At 42.4% G+C, this 13,362-nt stretch overlaps 1 protein-coding gene across 6 annotated transcripts in view; it reads left to right on the top strand.

Annotated features, from left to right (window-relative positions):
• LOC140491490 (E3 ubiquitin-protein ligase RNF38) overlaps positions 1-13,362 on the top strand; it is a 399,192-nt gene that overhangs the window by 225,620 nt on the left and 160,210 nt on the right. For 2 of the 6 annotated variants that reach the window (XM_072589767.1, XM_072589776.1), the window contains exon 5: positions 1,789-1,860. Coding sequence is in view for 3 of the 6 variants with exons in the window: in XM_072589737.1 (XP_072445838.1) it covers positions 8,143-8,605 (463 nt within the window). In the remaining 3 variants the exon portion in view is untranslated. Of the gene's footprint in view, positions 1-1,788; positions 1,861-6,702; positions 6,925-7,185; positions 8,606-13,362 lie in introns of those variants that run through there. The other 4 variants (XM_072589784.1, XM_072589737.1, XM_072589747.1 and 1 more) reach the window with 4 other exon arrangements.

Raw genomic sequence — 13,362 nt, forward strand, 5'->3', positions numbered from 1 at the left:
CCTTTCACAATCCCTGTTTTCAAACCCATCCTTTCCCCATTCAGTCTATGATCAAAAGTACAGAAAAGTAAAAACATATTGCCTTTACAAGCAGCAGAAATGGAATCAGTATAAGGTATTAGAGAGAAGATGGTGGTATTTATGCTACTAGAGGGGAGGTAATCAACCTTCTTCCCATATTGCTGTTCATTCCTTCCCATAGCTGTGAGTGCACTCAATCCGATGGCAACCTCAGACCGGGCCGCCATGGTTTGGTGTCATGACCTCCACTGTTGGCCCTGGGGGATAAAGGCATTCTGTGTCTGCATCGCCCCCTCTAGCAGGACCTACGAGACTCTGCCCTCAATGCAGAGCACCAATTTCCACTGGTTACCAACAGCAGGAACCATGCAGTGCAGCTCCAGACTGACAGTGCTTATCTGAGTGCACAACTGCATTTAAGTCAGGGATACTGGTCTATTCCAAGATATCACAGCAATGTTTCGAGAATGGCAAGTGGTAGGATGCAGCTGCAATCAGAAGAGAGGGATGTCATCTAGGCAGGATAGGTAGTTCATGAGTTGAGTTTGGCAAGGGTTTCTGGTTGTGAATCTGGCAAGATATAGCAAGAGATCTTGCCAGATTCACAGCAAGAAACCCTCTATGAAACTCAAGGAAACTGACACCAAAAAAGTAAGATTCAGACTCTACTGGTAATCCAATTGTTTGAACTTAATCCTATCCTACAAAATGCTTCTTTCTTGTCGCAACTTGTTTTTCCCTTTGTCCATCCATACTTGAACTCTTCTGATGCCCTGCACATTTTAAACAATTCTAGTTTCCTGGCCTTGAACAATCTTTACTTTGAACATCCAAAACCTGTATGTTCATCCTGATCAGGATGGTCTGTGGGCCTTTTATATCTGCCTGGAGTAGAGACAATAACTAGTCTCCATTCATTAGCCTGGACAAACAAGGATATCACATTCATTAATTTCTCTTTTAATGTTTATCTCTTTGCCTAGAAAAATTGTGTCTTCAATAGAACTTGCATTGGTCCTGAAATTAAAACAAAAAGCACAAGGAATATTCCATTTCCTGTGGAGAAAGAAACAGAGATAACATTTTGAGTTGAATATAACACTTCATTGGTCCTTGTTATGTCCATTGTTATAGTAGATCAAAATAAACACTCCTGTTCCTTCTTTGTTCCTTTCTCAATCACACCTCCATCTCAACTATTTTTTCCCATTACAAGGATATTGTTTCCTGTGTCAACCATAGCAACTTTAATAAATAATTTATTTGTCCACTCACTGTTGGTTTTAAATGGCAATCTCTGCTGCTACATAGACTTTTCTCTTCCCATCTTTGAGAACTTAAATTTTGATTTAAAGAACAATCCAATTCAAAATTGTTGAAATGATCTGAATTGAGTGTGACATAAATACAAACTTATAAAAAAAAGACATTGTATCGTCTTTCAACTATTAACACTAGAACTGTACAGTTCTATAACACAAAAGGAAGCCATTCAGCTAACTCTCAAGTTAGAACAATCCAAAACCAATCCCCTGCTCTATTCTGTCCATATAGTCTACACATCCCTATGCCTCAATATCCATCCAAGTGTTGAGAAAAGATGCAATAATTACTAACCTAACCATTCTGTGTGGTAAAGTGTTCAATCCTACAATAATCTTTTCACAAAGAAATCATTATCAGTTCGCCAATTGGAAATAAGTCTTCCTAGAGTGAATAAGGCTATAGTAATTTTATAACCTCTGCTAAATCTTCTTTTCCATCCAGAGGTCATAGTGATGGCAGCAATGGAGGACACTCAACTCATCGAAGTCATAGCTCTCTAAAGAAGCAAATCAGGTAATTCCTGTAACTTTTTTTTTAATCTTAAAGAAACTTATCCAACTCTCTTTTGGAAGTCACACCATCCATCTTCGTAACACTCTCAAGCAGCTCTTTCCTAACTATTCTCTGTAAAACAAATCCTTATTTTGCTTTTGATTCCTTTGCCAATCATCTTATATTTGTGTCCTTGATGCTTCTGCCGAAGGGAAGCTTCTCTCTCATCTACTCCCTCCAAATCCTTTGTGATTTTGAATGGCTATATCAAATTTCCTCTCAACCTTCTTTTTTCAAAGGAGATAAACCCAGCTTCATCAATCTTTCCAGGTAACTGAATTCCCTCACACCTGGATCCATTCTCAGAAATCTATTCTGCATCTTCTTTCAAGCCTTCACATTTTTCCTGGGTCAAGAAATGGCCATACCAGCGATTTGTAAAGGTTTATTACACCTTCCTTGGTTTTGCACTCTATGCTTCTATTTATAAAGCCAGAATCTTATAGCAATTTTAAGCACATTCTCAACCTACCCTTCACCTTTAATGATTAGTGTACATATTGCCCAAAGTCACTCTATTCAGGCAACCCCTTTAGAATTATACCCTTTAGTGTAGATAATCTCTCCTCATTCTTCCTACCAGATGTATTATTCCACATTTCTCTGCAATAAATTTAATTGGCACATGTCCATCCTTCCCTTCAACTAATCCTCCTCACTGTTCACAATACCACGAAGACCTGTGTCAATTGCAAATTTTGAAAATGAGTCCTGTATACTCATGTCTAATTAATTAATATATTAGCAGGGAAATCAGTGCTCCTAAAACAGGGGGCGCGGCACAGTGGTTAGCACTACTGCCTCACAGCACCAGGGACCCAGGTTCGATTCCAGCCTTGGGTGACTGTCTGTGTGGAGTTTGCACATTCTCCCTGTGTCTGCGTGCGTTTCCTCCCACAATCCAAAGATGTGCAGGTTAGGTGAATTGGTCATGCTAAATTGCCCATAGTATTAGGTGCATTAGTCAGAGGGAAATGGGTCTGGGTGGGTTACTCTTTGGAGGGTTGGCGTGGACTTGTTGGGCCGAAGGCCCTGTTTCCACACTGTAGGGAATCTAACCTAATCTAATCAGAACCAGTCCTGAGGGAATGTCACTGTGTAGCTTTCTCCAACATGAAAAACTGCCACTCTGTTCTTTGTCACTCCTGCAACCTTTTATTCAATCTGCTTCAATTTTACTGCTAAGTCTATTACGTGTCACTTTTCAAATGCCCTCTGGAAATCCATCTTCATCACACATTAAATGCTTTCTTCTTATCTACCTACCATATGTCATCAAAACACTCAAGTAAGTCAGTTAGACAGGATTTGTTGCTAACAAATCTGTGTTAGGTTTTCTTAATTAATCAACACATATACAACACTGTTAATTTTGTCCCATTTTATCATATCTAATCACTTTGCTATCACCACGTTTAAATTTATTAGCATGCAGTTATTTGTCTTTTTTGTGTCCTTATGCCCCTTTTTGAACAAGGGGCCAGATTTGCTATTTTCTGGTATTTTCTTTGGTATCACCTACTGTTAAAGGGAGATTGGAAGATTATAGCTAGCCCTTACTTTTCCTCAGTATATCTGGAGAAATCTCATCTGATGCTGCTTACTTATCCATTCTAAATACAGCAGCCTTTGTAATACCTGGTCTTTATTAATTCTTAGACCATTCAGTATCTTAGTTACCTCCTAGATGGTGAAGATGCAGTGTCTTCTGCTTCTGTGCACAGATTCCCTTTTGGGTCTCTCCTCTCCTCTCATTGATCTTTTTTGCTCTTTATATTTATACAAGAAGATTTTTGATTCCATTTTATATTATTTGCCAGTCTCTTTACAATACTGTCCCTTTGCTTCTCATTTTCTTTATGCTTCAACTTTCTCGTTTTTTTTCCATCCAGTGAGTTTGTTGGCTTTGGTTACTTTTCCCTCTTTGAAGAAAGATCATGTTCAGTTACAGGTTTGTCAATTTTTCATTTTAATATACAGAAGGCAAACCTGTTCAGAAAGCACTGAGATCCCCTCCCCCATTGACGATTATCCAAGATTCAGTGTGTCAGTAGTTGGATGGCTGACACTAATAACAAGGGTCCAATTTTTGCACTGGCTAAAGATGCTCCTTCTCAACCTCTCCCCTCACGTGGTGTGGTGACCGCCAGGTTAAACCACCATCAGTCATCTCGCTCTGAGAAAGCAGCTCTATTGTCTGGTGGGACAATAATGATTTTGCCTTTTACTCTGGAATAATTGTTTCTCCTAATTGGTACATTTTTCTAAACCATATGTTCATTTGAGTGTGCTTCCTCTGCTCTAGCACCTCAAGTATGTCTTTGCAGTGATAGTTTTCCGCCCTAAACACTGATCTAGTGATTCTATGGAAGTTCACTCGGTATGTCTAGATATCCTCTCAATAGTGGGGTGTCCAAAGCTGCACGAAATTTTAACTGCAGCTTAGTCATTTGTCAACTTATGATGACTTATTTTCCCTTGCACTGTGTGCTTCAGTTTCTGATGAAGAGCTTTTGCCCGAAACTAGGAGAAAGTGAGGACTGAAGATGCTGGAGACCAGAGTTGAAAAGTGTGGTGCTGGAAAAACACAGCAGGCCAGGTAGCATCCGAGGAGCAGGAGAATCGACGTTTCAGGCATAAGCCCTTCTTCAGGAATCCCGAAATGTCGATTTTCCTGCTCCTCAGATGCTGCCTGACCTGCTGTGCTTTTCCAGCACCACACTCTCGCCTGCTTCAGTTTATAAGGTAAAAACAATGACTGCAGATGCTGAAAATCAAATACTGGATCAGTGGTGCTGGAAGAGCACAGCAGTTCGGGCAGCATCCAACGAGCAGCGAAATCAACGTTTCGGGCAAAAGCCCTTCATCAGGAATAAAGGCAGTGAGCCTGAAGCATGGAGAGATAAGCTAGAGGAGGGTGGGGGTGGGGAGAGAGTAGCATAGAGTACAATGGGTGAGTGGGGGAGGAGATGAAGGTGATAGGTCAAGGAGGAGAGGGTGGAGTGGATAGGTGGAAAAGAAGATAGGTAGGTCAGACAAGTCAAGGAGACAGTAACTGAGATGGAAGTTTCAAACTAGGATGAGGTGGGGGAAGGGGAAATGAGGAAGCTGTTGAAGTCCACATTGATGCCCTGGGGTTGAAGTGTTCCGAGGCGGAAGATGAGGCGTTCTTCTTCCAGGCGTCTGGTGGTGAGGGAGCGGCGGTGAAGGAGGCCTGCTGCTTTCCTTTTTATGGTGTTATAGATTTGAACTTGCACTCTCAAAGAATTGTACATTTGAACTCCAGGTCTTTCTGTTAAGCAACCCCCTTCAATTATTTTCCTTCTGAGTATAAATGGCGTATCTACATCAAATCGCTTACTTTCCTATTCACGGCTTGACAAATCTACATTTTTATCAGGGAATTTCAATAACGCGTTTCCAATGTTCTGGCTCAAATCATGTCCGTACATCGAGAACAGAAGTGGAGCAAACGTTCCTGGAGTACAGTACTTTCCAATTCGAGCAGTCAGCAAAGTGCTGACCTGCCAGCTTACCCATGAGGCTACATTTTCCGAATACCATATGGTCTAAATGTTTTAATAAACTTCCTGTCCAGTACTTTATGGCACGGCTACTTTGCAGGTGCTTAATGACCATTCCTATCCAGTTCGTTGTGGTAACATCGTTTTAACATTAAATTGAATTTAGCTTCAATGTGGACCTGTTATAACAAAAAAAGCTAATCTTCGACCTCCCAAATCTCTTACAAAAATGCCCACAAAATACTCTAATATGGGATTGCACACGAGAAAAAGTTATAGAATTTGAACTTTTATGAATAAGAATTCAATACGACTAATTAGTGATTAATAAATGTTCGTTTACCACCTTATATATACACACACCATCACAAAAATATATCAAAATCTGTCAACCTTTCTGGGATTCAGCGCTTTTCGATTGACAAGACCGCAATGTGAGAACATGATGTGCCTACAAAAACAATACCGGAGTTACTGGAATGGGGAGCGTGATTGCGCCTTAACCAGGAGCTTAGGAGAACTACTTGTTCCTTAAATAATGCCAGATGGTCTTTCGTGTCCATTTAAACACAGAGACACCAGCCATTCGTTCCAAAGAAATAAGACACACACACCATGGGTGATGGATTCTGCGGTGAAATGTCATTGGTACACGAAACTTCATATCATCGAGGATGCTTCACCCTAGAATGAAGTGACTGAACTGCACATTCATAGGTCGATGTATGTTTTAAAAAACGCGCAGCTAAAATGTGAATTTTGTCAATGTGTGTCAAAGGTATTCTCAGACATCGACTTGGAGCTGTATTTCAGCGCCTGTGATTCTCAGTTAGAAATAACACCGGGAAAAATAATAACGTGCAGCTGGGGAGAGAGACATGAGGAAAGGAAAAAAAATCGCGTGATTGCTGTGCGAAACCTCGAACATAATATCACACAGGAACCTACATGAGAAAATGAATAAACGCCCCTTGGGTAAACGCCAAATAAAGTAGTATCTGTTCAGTCAGAATGATAACTGATTTCCTATAAATTGTACTTCCACTGCTGATCCTAACGGCAAAATAAAACCAAAGGTCCAACTACAAAGGGGATTTAGTTACTCATCGATGTAACCAGAACAGTCATCTATTGGCAAGGCTTGTGTCTTTTTCTTTGCTAATGAAACAAAAGGATTCAAACATCAATTCGCTAACCACCCCATTGGTCATCTGCTCTGAGCAGTCACACAACTCCCTCCCAGCCTTTACCTATGTTAGTAAATAACTGGCAGCTGCGTTGCTCAGTTCTCCTCGAGCGGAGCCAAGTCTGGCGCAATCGACATCAAACAGTCGATTACAGCCTTCGAAATTGACAGGCTAACTAATAAAGAGACGGGACAGCTGGGGAAAAAAAACCTTTGTGCGTCTATATTTCTTTTACGGACCATCAATCGAATAAACCGGAGAAAGAAAATAAACAGCCGAGCGACGTGTAACGTATGATTGGTGCAGTCACAATTGTGAGTTGCCGATGTCTCATTTCCTGCTGCTGGTGTCGTCTTGGTTTGATGGGTTGAGTCTGCAGATGAAAGCGCTTTGATCTCCTTCACATTCATTCCAAGTGTTGCACCCATTCTACTAGAATTCCAGTGAAGACCGCACATAGTGAGGGGTGCTCAGCCCCACACACAGACAACCCAATCCCTTTCCTCCCCGCACATCATGTAAACCATCCCAAACAGGGTTTGCAATGAATTGGTTTAGGTAGGGTTTTAATCTAGGTTTGGATTGGGCTAAATGGAGTTTAATATTGAACCAGGGACTGAAATAGGTTTGGGTTAAGAATTTATACACTTGTGGCAGGATTTGGATCTGGGTTGGGATGTATTTTAGAATAGGGTCAGAGGTTGATTTGGATTAGAATGGAGTCAAAAGCTGGCGTGGGGTTTGGATCCGTTTCAGATGCGGATTTGGGGTAAAATGTCGTTTGAATGAAGTTCAGACGTCTTGGACCCGAAGAGGCTGATATGTTGGGGGTGTTGTGTTTTGCGTGTTGTTTGGGGAAGAGGGGAATGTGAATGTTCAGAGCCGGTGACTCTCAAATCATTTATTTATTCCTCCCCTCCCTCTGGCGAGGAAGGCAACCCATGAGAGCGGGTTGAGTCAGCAGCACATGAGGCCGCTGTAAATAACCCGGCCCCCGGCACAAGACATACAGAGGGAAGAGAGACGGGGGCGGGGGGGGGCACAGCGAGAGAAAGAGGAAGAGAAACAAAAATCAAAACAAGCCGACCTCCTCAAAATAAACACAGGAAAGAAGGAAGAGAGAGAGAGACACAGAAAAAAAACAGACCAGATTACAGAAACTTGTTGACGTTTTGTTGCAGTCGTCGAGCACGATCGAAGAGGTTGGGGGCGGGGGCGGGGGCGGTGAAACAGCGACTGGGGCAGCCTGGAGCCCGGGACCTGACCCCCAGCGGCCTCTCCCTGCTCCTGGGGCCCGAAGGGAGTGAAGTGTAGGCGGTGGCGGCGGCCTCGCTGGCTGTGGAGAGAGGGAGCGGCAGCGGCCGCCTGCTCCTCCTCCTCGGCCTCGGTTATTGTATCAAACCGCGGCGACTGTGATAACAAAGTCTGCAAACTTGGGGATCGCGGGAGCCAGCCCTCCTCCTCCTCCCCCCAGGATATACCTTCCCCCACCCCACCCCACCCCACCCCACCCCCTTCTGCAGCTGCAGCAGATGCCGATCGCTTCCACTTCTCACTCGACACAAGAGCCCTGTCTGTACCCGCGGCTGCGGGCCGGACAGTCCGCTCCACCCAAAGACGGCAGCGGGGGCCGCGAACAGGCTGCACCGGCGGAGGAGCCGCGGCCGCCCAGCAGCCAAGAAGCCGCAGGAGGGGGCAGACTGGCGCTGGGCAGCCCACACGCGGAGCTGGTTCCGCGCCTCGAACCGTGGGACAGGGGCGCCGGCAGTCTCAGCAGGTTCCCCCAGGCCGGCCCGCACCCTCTCCTGGAACCGCCCCGGACCAGGTCCAGATCCAGGTCGGGATTCAGCGGCAACTCCAACTGGCCTTACTGCGGCCAAGCGGGGGCGGGCGGACTCCAGCACCAGGCTCAAACAGGCGGCCAAAGTCACGGAAACAATCCAACTCTAGGGCAAGGGGCCACGGATATCGCAACTGGAGCATCCCGGCCAACAGGTAAACCGTATGGCCTTAAGAAGCACTTAATTATAGAGACGTGGAAAGGGGCGGACCCCGGGTGCCAATGAGCTAGAACGTTCAGTAACTTTCAGTAGTTGCTCCGCCGCTGGTTTGGGGTCGACTGGGGGAGGCAGTACGAAAGGCAGATGCATGTGTGTGATATCAGAACATTATTTGCCCTTGTGATGAAAAATAAGATTGTTTGGAAATGTTTCCAGACTTGGCCCAATGTTAAAAATACAACTGGTAAAGCTGTCTTAGTGGGAGAGATTGATTATCTAGTGTACCAATGTCCAGGTCTGGAGGTGTGATGGTTGTTCAGAATCGTTGATCATTGGGAAAGGGCTGGTTGATGTGGAAGCTCATGATAAAACGTGTCGTGGATCAAAAGCCTCCTCCCCTCTCTGAATTTAGGAGGGAGGGGTTTAGTATTAAGGAAATAAGCCTCAAACATTTTTGGAGATATTGCAAGGATTTTTGAGACATCTACAACTAAAATACCTTTTTAAAATAGTTAAATGTCTCCAGGCACATCACGAAAAATATCACATTAAGTCATATAAGGAAATTTTTCATCAAATAACTAAAAACTTGGTCAAAGCAGTGGGTTTTTAAGGACTGACTGAAAGGAGGAAACAAGGTGGAGAAATAAAACAAGGTATTCCAGCGTTTAGGACATGTACATGAAGGCACAGCCAGTAATGGTGAAGCAAGTTAAAATGATAATCCATAAGAGGCCAGTATTAGAACTACAATTTTCTAACAGGGTTGTGGAGTTCAGGAAGATTCAGAGATTGGGAGGGGTGAGGCCACAGAGGGACTTGAAAGCTAAGAATGAGTTATAAAATCAAGATGTTTGACTGGGAGCAAAGTTATGCCAGGAATGACAGAGGAAATATAATTTGATTTGAATTAAGACAGATTTAAAACCAATCAACAGTAGATAAACAATTTTTTAAAAGTGCTGGAAACATGCAAGTCAGGCAGAATTTGTGGGGAGAGAAAAAGGCAACTAATGTTTTGTCATCTTTTCATCAGATATCACATCCTAAATCTTCAATATTTTGCTTTTGTTCTTACTAAAGGAGAGAGGTATCTGTTCAGAAAGGGGAATACTGTAGGATTGATGGCAATTTTAAACAGAAGTTGCTTACATTTACCTGAGTAACAGAAATCAACTCCTGTTATTCCAATCATTCTGTTTACAGCTGTAAATAATTAAGTTCATAGAAGATAGAATCACTTAGATTAAACTTACATTAAGCTTTTCAGCTTTTATAAGTGGTAAGGGTGCTTCTGCAACTTGATATCAATGGGTTTTGTTCCTGATCACCAATTATCATCTAATTTGTGAAAGCAGACAGTTCGTATTTGTATTTTTTTTGAACCCATAACCTGTAAACCATGAAAATGTTTGGAACGTAAGAATGTTTTTTTGTTACATTAATCTATTTTGACTGTTGGGTTACATTTAATTCTGCAATATTCTGGTAACTACTGTCCATTCAAAACCAATTCATACTGCTTACCTTGTTTTGATTTAAGTCATTATTTCTATTACTGTTCTGCCAGTTCTTCTTCAGCCTTCCACTTTTACATATTCCCATTTGGTAACACAGTTCACAAAGATGCTTTACAAATAGCTATGCACAGTGATTCCTGATGGATTCAGGTAAACTTTTGTTTGAATTAAAATCTTCTCCCTGTGCAGAGCTGACTTGAGACATGTTGTTTTGCACTTTGACAATCCAAACTGAAACCATAGTTTGTAGCCTGAAAGTTGTCATAAGACAGGATGTTAATATAACCTATCACCAGTGCATAGTGCCACATTTTGGTTTTGATACAATATAGCAAGTGGTTTGCTGCATTTTGTGAATCAAGTAAATAATTGTCAAGACTGGTCCAATGATCATTAACTTGACCGCTCTGCTGATTTCAACTTCAAACATAGAACTGCTGGTTTTGAAGCAAACTTATTTGACAAAAATGGTTGGGTTGGCTTCTCTGTGCTTAGCAAATAATTGCTGTGCTATACAGATCAGTGAGGTTCCTGGTTTTATTTCCAGTATGTCATGTGTTAGTTCCTCCATTGATGATGATGTTGTCTGTGGGAGTCCTCAGCTAGGGATGGAGTCAATAGTCAGGGACTGCACCCAACATGGAGTTGATGCTTTTTTAAAAAAAATACATATTTACCAGCTTAATTGAAGCCTAACAATGAGTGTATGTTGTCTTTTCCTTTGCATGCTATCTAACAACTGGGATCATGTTACAGCATGATGAAAACCTGCAATCACAATTTACCCTATTCAACCACATTGCACGTAATCCTATCTCTGTTTAAAGTTGCTTAATTCAAATGATCTGATTAATCAATTTATTTGGCACTGAACTCTGTTGTTTGCACAATCAAATTATTGGTTAATTCCACTTTTACTACATAAATAACTTTGAATTGGAGCATACTGTAGCAGTAGCAAGAGCTGTTCAGATTTTAATTATTTCACCTTTCAAATTAATTTCTTTTCTTCCTAGAGGTAATGACTCATACAAGGAGTATTATAAAAGTGTTGTCCTTCGCCAAAGTTATACTGTACACTTTAACCCAATTTACTTGGTTGATTGGGATGGCACAATTGCTCAGTGGTTACCATCGCTGTCTCATAACACTAAGGACCCTGGTTTACTTCCAGCTTTGGGCAACTGACTGTGTGCAGATTTGCACATTCTCCCTGTGGTTGCATGGGTTTCCTCTAGGTGCTCTGATGTTCCCCTGCAGTCCAAAGATGTGCAAGTCGGGTGGATTGGCCAGGGAAGTGTAGTGACAAGGAATGTGCAGACTAGGTGGATTAGCTGTGGGAAATGCAGGGTTACAGTAATAGGGTGAGGGGGTTTGGATGCTCTTTGGATGGTTGGTGTGGACTTGAAGGGCCGAATGGCTTGCTTTCACACTGCAGGGATTCTTTGATTGGCTGTAACATAAGTGATGCTGATCCTGTTTTTGTGATGACCAGAAGCAGTAGTAGAAACCTGTATTTGTGTAATGCCTGCACATTAGAAAAGCATTCCAAAGCATCGGCAATATTTGGATGCCAGTCCAAAAATATACTATGGAAGAGAGCGAGCACTTAAAAATTTGGTCAGATTTGGATTTCAAGGTTGGAGAATTTTCAAGCAGAAATTCCAATATGTGGAGCTGTGCAGTTGAAAACTGCCCCCCCCCCTGTTGGGATGAAGAACGGTGAAGGTACATAAACTGTCAAATGTGGTTCAGCGTAGAGTTATGGAAGGACAGAGCCACCAGGTATTGTGTTGTAATGCTGAAGGGGGATAGAGAAGGATATCAGAAAGGAATTTAAATGTGGGGATGAGATTTTTATACTTAATGCCTTATTAGGACTGACTGAGTAGAATCTGGTATTGATTGGGTCTATGTGTCAGATTATTATGAGCTGAAGTTTACAAAGCATAAAAATAGGACACTAGTCAGGAGACAGGAGAGCTTTAGAATGTTCAAGTCATAATATGATTATAAGAAATGGAGCTGGTATCGGCCATTTTACTCCCTTGAGCCTGCTCTGCCACTCAGTAAGATCATGGACGATCTGATGGCCTTAACATTTTCTCAGTGTTTCCCTGTCAATTCCTCTGTCTTTCATAAGATCAACTGCCCACTAATTTTTCTGAATGCCAATAAGCATACATTATATTCAACTTTATCTCATAAGACAACTCCTTTGTACCAGGAGCAAGCCATGTGAACTTTCTCTGAACTGCTTCCAATAAAATTATATCACTGCTTAAGTGGGAAAAAAAACAAAACTTTACGCAGTAGTCCAAATGTGGTTTCACGGCAGCTCAATACAACTGAATCTACCAGCACATTGTGACTTTTATATTCATTCTCCTTATAGTAAAGGCCAACACTAAATTTGCCTGCCCAAACTCTTGCTTTACCTACAAGCTAGCTTCTTGTGATGGACATACAAGGACATTCAAATCACTCTGTATCACAGATTTCTGCAGTGTCTCTTCACTTAACCAACATGCTCCTTTTCTAATCTTGTCAAAGTATATAAGCTTACCTTTTCTCACATTATGCTCCATCTTGCAAATTTTTTGCCCACTCACATAACCTACCTGTATTCCTTTGCTGTCCCTGTACACTCTTCACAATTTACTAGTTTTGCGTCATCAGCAAATTTTAGCAACCATCATTTGATCCCTTCATCCAAACCCTTCAGATAGATTATAGAGTCATAGAGATGTACAGCATGGAAACAGACCCTTCCGTCCAACCCGTTCATGCTGAGCAGATATCCCAACCCAGTCTAGTCCCACCTGCCAGCACCCGGCCCATATCCCTCCAAACCCTTCCTATTCATATACCCATCCAGATTCCTCTTAAATGTTGCAATTGTATCAGCCTCCACCACTTCCTCTGGCAGCTCATTCCATACCCGTACCACCCTCTATGTGAAAAAATTGCCTCTTAGGTCTCTTTTATATCTTGCCCCTCACGCCCTAATCCTATGCCCTCTAGTTCTGGACTCTCTGACCCCAGGGAAAAGACTTTGCCTATTTACCCTATCCATGCCCCTCATAATTTTGTAAACCTCTATAAGGTTACCACTCAGCCTCCGACACTCCAGGGAAAACAGCCCCGGCCTGTTCAGCGCCTCCCGATAGCTCAAATCCTCAACCCTGGTGACATCCTTGTAAATCTTTTCTGAACCCAAATATTCGAGTTC

Source organism: Chiloscyllium punctatum, chromosome 2 (genome assembly GCF_047496795.1).
Source record: "Chiloscyllium punctatum isolate Juve2018m chromosome 2, sChiPun1.3, whole genome shotgun sequence".
Lineage (NCBI taxonomy): Eukaryota > Metazoa > Chordata > Chondrichthyes > Orectolobiformes > Hemiscylliidae > Chiloscyllium > Chiloscyllium punctatum.